Source organism: Hemiscyllium ocellatum, chromosome 50 (assembly GCF_020745735.1).
Source record: "Hemiscyllium ocellatum isolate sHemOce1 chromosome 50, sHemOce1.pat.X.cur, whole genome shotgun sequence".
Lineage (NCBI taxonomy): Eukaryota > Metazoa > Chordata > Chondrichthyes > Orectolobiformes > Hemiscylliidae > Hemiscyllium > Hemiscyllium ocellatum.
In genome coordinates this window covers 1,606,580-1,614,079 of record NC_083450.1, presented here as the reverse complement: position 1 = coordinate 1,614,079, position 7,500 = coordinate 1,606,580, and the positions used below count along the sequence as shown (strand labels likewise).

General features: G+C 60.3%; 1 protein-coding gene across 1 annotated transcript in view; it reads left to right on the top strand.

Moving 5' to 3' along the window:
* LOC132805512 (cyclic AMP-responsive element-binding protein 3-like protein 4) overlaps positions 1-7,444 on the top strand; it is an 11,275-nt gene extending 3,831 nt beyond the window's left edge. The window contains exons 3-6 of the mRNA XM_060820623.1: positions 1,200-1,467; positions 2,058-2,185; positions 5,041-5,130; positions 7,325-7,444. Of these exons, the coding sequence (XP_060676606.1) occupies positions 1,200-1,467; positions 2,058-2,185; positions 5,041-5,130; positions 7,325-7,444 (606 nt within the window). The remainder of the gene's footprint in view (positions 1-1,199; positions 1,468-2,057; positions 2,186-5,040; positions 5,131-7,324) is intronic.
* Positions 7,445-7,500: the final 56 nt, after the last annotated feature.

Genomic DNA, 7,500 nt, shown 5'->3' with positions numbered 1-7,500 from the left:
CTTCCGGGTGTCAGTTTCAGCTGTCCGCTGTAGTGCCTCTAGGAGACATGGCATTCATCCACAAATTCCATCAACAGACACATCGACCTGGACCCAATATACCAACCACTACAGCGGACAGCTGAAACTGACACCCGGAAGCGGCAAGGACAGACCACTATAAATACTGGAAGAAACATCAAAGAAGCGCTTCGCAGGAGGCTCCAGAGCACTGATGATGTCGCCTAGCCAGGGGACGAAACGTTTGCAACAAAAACTTCCAGCTCGGCGAACAGAACCACAACATTCCTTATTCATAAACTTGTCCAAATTATTTTAAACGTTGTAACTGTACCTGCATACACTACTTCCTCTGGCAGTTCATTCCATACACGAACCACTCTGTAAAAACATCACCCCTCCTATGCTTTGTCAATCTTTCTCCTCTTACCTTAAAACTCTGTCCCCTGGGTTTACACCTCTCCCCTGCCTGAGGGGAGAGATACCTGCCATTCACCTTATCTATGCCCCTCAACCTCCTACATTCCAGTTTTTAAAAAACACCCTCAGCCTTTCCAGTCTATTTTTATATCTCAAACCCTCAACATCCTGGTAAATCTTTTGTGACCCCTCTCCAGTTCAATAATATCCTTCCTATGACAATCAGAATGGACACATTATTCCAGAAGAGGCCTCCCCAATGTCCTGTACAAACTCAACATGACCTCCCCAACTCCTACACTCGAAGGACTGAGCAATGAAGGCAAGCATGCTGAACGCTCCTTAACCATCCTGTCTACCTGTGATACAAATTTAAAGGAATTATGTACCTGAGCCCTTAGGTTTTATGTTTTACAACACCGCCCAGGGCCCTCCCATTAATCGTATGAGTCATTGCATCATTAAAGAGGCGTCTGGATGGGTGTATGAATAGGAAGGGTTTGGAGGGATATGGGCCGGGTGCTGGCAGGCGGGACTAGATTGGGTTGGGATATCTGGGTCAGCATGGACAGGTTGGGCCGAGGGGTCTGTTTCCGTGCTGTACATCTCTATGACTCTAACTCCATCTGCCACTGCTTAATTGACTCAATTGATTAACATCTCTTTGAAATCTTTGTTGTCCACTATACCAACAATTTTGATGTAATCAGCAAACTTACTTACCATAACCCTGCAATGCTGGACTTGAGACCTATCTCTCTCTCTCTCTCTCTGGGCAGGGTCTGAACGAGAGTGAATCCGAAGACATGTTCCAGACAATGATTAATCCAAATGAGGTTCTGAGCAGCTCAATGACCACCCTCGAAGCAGCTTCAGAGACAGACAGTGGAATTTCAGATGACCACCGTCCAGAGACACCTCAGCCAACTGAGCAGGGACCTGACACTGGGGCAGGGCAGAGCACGCTCTACCAGCTCGTATACGGAGTCAGCAACATCAAAACCCAGGGAGCAGCCAGTCCCAGTGACCTGGTCTCCATTGAGCTCGGTCAGTGATACCAGGGTCGGGTAGGGGCAGGAGCCCAGGATAGGCAGGGGGAGGGAGAATGTGGGAACCCGGGCCGGATTCACTAGGGGAAGGGGCTGGGATCCCTGCGGGGGGGAGACGCTGGGGGGAATGGGGCTGGGATCTGGGGGGGGGGGGTGGAATGCTGGGGGGATGGGGTTGGGATCGGGGGGGGGCGTGGAATGCTGGGGGGATGGGGTGTGGAATGCTGGGAGTTATGGGGCTGGGATCTGGGGGGGGGGGGGGGTGGAATGCTGGGGAGAAGGGGCTGGGATCCCGGGGCAATGTCGCTGCTGGTTGGGGGGGTGGGGGGGTTGGTGGGGGGTGAACGCTGGGGAGGATGGGGCTGGAATCCTGGGGCAGTGTTGCTGGGGGTAGGAGGGGCTGGGATCCCAGGGCAGGTCTCGGAGGTGGGGGGAGTTAGGGGCAGGGTCTCTGGGGAGGGGGGGATGCAGTAGGGGCTGGGACCCCGGGGCAGGGTCTCTGGGGGATGGGGCTGTAGGGGCTGGGACCCCAGGGCAGGGTCTCTGGGGGATGGGGCTGTAGTGACTGTGTTGTTGTGTGTGTTATAGGGGGCTGGAATACAGCAATGCTGCTCCCTGACGCCTGTATTGTGGACAGTGCGACTGTTGTAACGGGCTGTGTGAAAAGACCACTCAGTGTGACGGACAGTGACAGTGAAACTGCTGACTGTCTCGGGGTAGGTACGACACGGCACTCCCCGAAATAATATACAGCAGCAAGACCCCATCCGGGGCCTGGCATTTCCACAGCACCACGTTCCCAGCAACTGTCCCTCTGTCAGCAACACACCACCCACTGTCTACTCAGTAAAGGGGGAGGGGGACCCCGTATCCCAGAGAGAGGCAGCCCCTTCAGGAGAGGGAGGGAGACCCCATACCCCAGTGAGAGGCAGCCCCTTCAGGAGAGGGAGGGAGACCCCATACCCCAGTGAGAGGCAGCCCCTTCAGGAGGGGGAGGGAGACCACGTATCCCAGAGAGAGAGGGAGGGTCAGCCCCTTCAGGAGAGGGAGGGGAACCCCGTACCCCAGTGAGAGTCAGCCCCTTCAGGACAGGGAGGGGAACCCCGTATTCCAGTGAGAGGCAGCCCCTTCAGGAGGGGGAGGGAGACCCCATACCCCAGTGAGAGTCAGCCCCTTCAGGAGAGGGAGGGGAACCCCGTATTCCAGTGAGAGGCAGCCCCTTCAGGAGGGGGAGGGAGACCCCATACCCCAGTGAGAGTCAGCCCCTTCAGGAGGGGGAGGGGGACCCCGTATCCCAGTGAGAGGCAGCCCCTTCAGGAGAGGGAGGGAGACCCCATACCCCAGTGAGAGGCAGCCCCTTCAGGAGAGGGAGGGAGACCCCATACCCCAGTGAGAGGCAGCCCCTTCAGGAGGGGGAGGGAGACCACGTATCCCAGAGAGAGAGGGAGGGTCAGCCCCTTCAGGAGAGGGAGGGGAACCCCGTACCCCAGTGAGAGTCAGCCCCTTCAGGACAGGGAGGGGAACCCCGTATTCCAGTGAGAGGCAGCCCCTTCAGGAGGGGGAGGGAGACCCCATACCCCAGTGAGAGTCAGCCCCTTCAGGAGAGGGAGGGGAACCCCGTATTCCAGTGAGAGGCAGCCCCTTCAGGAAGGGGAGGGAGACCCCATACCCCAGTGAGAGTCAGCCCCTTCAGGAGGGGGAGGGGGACCCCGTATCCCAGTGAGAGGCAGCCCCTTCAGGAGAGGGAGGGAGACCCCATACCCCAGTGAGAGTCAGCCCCTTCAGGAGGGGGAGGGGGACCCCGTATCCCAGTGAGAGGCAGCCCCTTCAGGAGAGGGAGGGAGACCCCATACCCCAGTGAGGGTCAGCCCCTTCAGGAGAGGGAGGGGAACCCCGTACCCCAGTGAGGGTCAGCCCCTTCAGGAGAGGGAGGGAGACCCCGTATCCCAGTGAGGGTCAGCCCCTTCAGGAGGGGGAGGGAGACCCCGTACCCCAGTGAGGGTCAGCCCCTTCAGGAGGCGTGCCCTCTGACCCATCCCTGAGGGTTTGTGTGTCTGTAAGGTTGACGCATGCGTAAAAGAATGAGTTATTTTTCTTTTGTGTAATAAGATGTTTTTAATAGTCTTTGTCTTCTTTCTGTATTTATTTTATGTTTCATTGTTAAACGTACAGCAGCCTCTGACGAGGACATTCAGTAAATGACCACCACAGGAATCAAAGTGAAAAATTTGAAGTTATGGTCTTTCAGGCCAAGATTCACTGTGGGATCGGACATACCCGGTAACGGGCCTGATCCCCCGGTGTGTGGGATCGGACATACCCGGTAACGGGCCTGGTCCCCCGGTGTGTGGGATCAGACATACCCGGTAACGGGCCTGGTCCCCCGGTGTGTGGGATCAGACATACCCGGTAACGGGCCTGGTCCCCCGGTGTGTGGGATCGGACGTACCCGGTAACGGGCCTGATCCCCCGGTGTGTGGGATCGGACGTACCCGGTAACGGGCCTGGTCCCCCGGTGTGTGGGATCAGACATACCCGGTAACGGGCCTGGTCCCCCGGTGTGTGGGATCAGACATACCCGGTAACGGGCCTGATCCCCCGGTGTGTGGGATCAGACATACCCGGTAACGGGCCTGATCCCCCGGTGTGTGGGATCAGACATACCCGGTAACGGGCCTGGTCCCCCGGTGTGTGGGATCAGACATACCCGGTAACGGGCCTGATCCCCCGGTGTGTGGGATCGGACGTACCCGGTAACGGGCCTGATCCCCCCGGTGTGTGGGATCAGACATACCCGGTAACGGGCCTGATCCCCCGGTGTGTGGGATCAGACATACCCGGTAACGGGCCTGGTCCCCCGGTGTGTGGGATCAGACATACCCGGTAACGGGCCTGATCCCCCCGGTGTGTGGGATCGGACGTACCCGGTAACGGGCCTGATCCCCTGGTCTGTGGGATCAGACATACCCGGTAACGGGCCTGATCCCCCGGTGTGTGGGATCGGACGTACCCGGTAACGGGCCTGATCCCCTGGTCTGTGGGATCGGACGTACCCGGTAACGGGCCTGATCCCCTGGTCTGTGGGATCAGACATACCCGGTAACGGGCCTGATCCCCCGGTGTGTGGGATCAGACATACCCGGTAACGGGCCTGATCCCCCGGTGTGTGGGATCGGACGTACCCGGTAACGGGCCTGATCCCCCCGGTGTGTGGGATCGGACGTACCCGGTAACGGGCCTGATCCCCCCCGGTGTGTGGGATCGGACGTACCCGGTAACGGGCCTGATCCCCCCCGGTGTGTGGGATCGGACGTACCCGGTAACGGGCCTGATCCCCCGGTGTGTGGGATCGGACATACCCGGTAACGGGCCTGATCCCCGGTGTGTGGGATCGGACGTACCCGGTAACGGGCCTGATCCCCCGGTGTGTGGGATCGGACGTACCCGGTAACGGGCCTGATCCCCTGGTCTGTGGGATGGGACATACCCGGTAACGGGCCTGATCCCCCGGTGTGTGGGATCGGACATTGCCAGTAACAGGGCTGACCCCTGATCTTCTGTCCTTCCCCAGCCTTACCCTGATCTGATACTGACTGAGGAGGAGAAGCGACTGCTCACTCAGGAGGGTATCGTGCTGCCCAATAACCTACCCCTGACCAAGGTAAGCTGCCATTCCTTTCTGAAATCCACAGGCAGCGTCCAGGCTGGCAGGGCCTGGGTAACACCTGCTTTACATAGTCGAGTGTGAGGGGGAAACAGAAAGAAGTGACAGTGGTTGGGGAGTCCACGGAGGAAACGCCAGGTAGCTGAGGGCTGCTCGCTAACGGTGGAACGATGTTGGAGCTGTTTTTGTTTGGGTTGGGGTTGGGGTTGGGGTTGGGGTTAGGTGTGAGGTGACTGCTTTTGCTGGGAAACGATGTGGGATAACCAGTGTGGGCGCAGGAGGGCCAGGAGTGAGCGGTTTGTATCAGTACCCAATGTCCGCTGTAAGAAGGTTGTGCTGAACAATACAAACCGATATAATCGGTGCCCAAGGAGGCTATTCAGCCCCTCAGTCCCAGTTCTGCTGTTCAGTAAGATCATGGGCTGATTGGTTTGTGTTCCGAATTCCATATCCCCACCAACTCGTGAGGAAACCCCCAGTCCCACCTGCCAAATCTCAGAAATGTTCAGTGACCCCGGCGACCAAGGACAGTTACCGGATTGCGGGATTTTAAGCCAGTGTCGGGATGGGAGAGGCTGGGACTGTTCTCCTTGGAGTGTACAGAGTGAGGGGTGATTGGACCGAAGTGCTGACATTCGCGAGAGGTTCAGACAGAATCACAAGGGAAACGGTCCACCCACCGGGTGCAGAGCTGGAGGTCGCGGGGCTTGGGTATTGGAAAAGGGGGAGGGGATCGAGGGAAAGATAAGGATGTGGAGTGCACTGGGGAACGGGCAAGAGGTGAATTACTCCGACAGAGAGCTAGGACAGAGATGACAGGCCGAATGGCCAGTGTGCTGAGGACAACATGGGTGAGGATTAAAGAAATGCTCAGGAGTGAGCACGGGGTGGGGGGTGGCATTGGGAAGGGAGTGGTGTTGGTAAAGTCAACTCTAGAACCTTCTCCCTCTCTTCCCCCTCCCTCCCGACCCCACATCCCCCCCCCTCTCCGTCTCCCCCTCCCTCCCGACCCCACATCCCCCCCCCTCTCCGTCTCCCCCTCCCTCCCGACCCCACATCCCCCCCCCTCTCCGTCTCCCCCTCCCTCCCGACCCCACATCCCCCCCCCTCTCCGTCTCCCCCTCCCTCCCGACCCCACATCCCCCCCCCTCTCCGTCTCCCCCTCCCTCCCGACCCCACATCCCCCCCCCTCTCCGTCTCCCCCTCCCTCCCGACCCCACATCCCCCCCCCTCTCCGTCTCCCCCTCCCTCCCGACCCCACATCCCCCCCCCCTCCGTCTCCCCCTCCCTCCGTCTCCCCCACTCCTCCCGAACCCACATCCCCCCCCCTCTCCGTCTCCCCCTCCCTCCCGACCCCACATCGCCCCCCCTCTCCGTCTCCCCCTCCCTCCCGACCCCACATCCCCCCCCCTCCGTCTCCCCCTCCCTCCGTCTCCCCCACTCCTCCCGACCCCACATCCCCCCCCCTCTCCGTCTCCCCCTCCCTCCGTCTCCCCCACTCCTCCCGACCCCACATCCCCCCCCCCCTCCGTCTCCCCCTCCCTCCCGACCCCGCGTCCCCCCTCTCCGTCTCCCCCTCCCTCCCGACCCCGCGTCCCCCCTCTCCGTCTCCCCCTCCCTCCCGACCCCACGTCCCCCCTCTCCGTCTCCCCCTCCCTCCCGACCCCGCGTCCCCCCTCTCCGTCTCCCCCTCCCTCCCGACCCCGCGTCCCCCCTCTGTCTCCCCCTCCCTCCCGACCCCACGTCCCCCCCTCTGTCTCCCCCTCCCTCCCGACCCCACGTCCCCCCCTCTGTCTCCCCCTCCCTCCCGACCCCACGTCCCCCCCTCTGTCTCCCCCTCCCTCCCGACCCCACATCTCCCCTCTAACCTCCCCCTCTGTCTCTGTGCTCTGCCTTCCACTCTCTCACTCCCTCCCTCTCACCCTCTCGACCCTGTTTCACCTCACTTCCAATGCCCCCTCCTATATCTCCCGCCCTATGCCCTCTTCCTCTGTCTTCCCCCTTCCTCACTCCCCCTTGCTCCCTCCCTCACTGTCCCTCCGTCCCCTCCCTCACGCTCTTCTCCATGTCTGTGTTTCCTACTCCCCCCTCTCTCTGCTCCAGTCACCCCCCCCCAATGCCCCTTTCCCTTCCCTGCCCACCCAGACCCACCCACGGCACTGACTGACCGTTCCACTCCCCCTGTCCTCAGGCTGAAGAGCGGATTCTGAAGAAGGTCCGGAGAAAGATCCGGAACAAACAGTCAGCGCAAGAGAGTCGCAGGAGGAAGAAGGAATACATCGACGGCTTGGAGAGCAGGTGGGGGTCATGACCCAAATGGGGGTCAGGGAGCGAGGGTGGGTGGGGGAGGGGGGAGGTAAGGGTGGG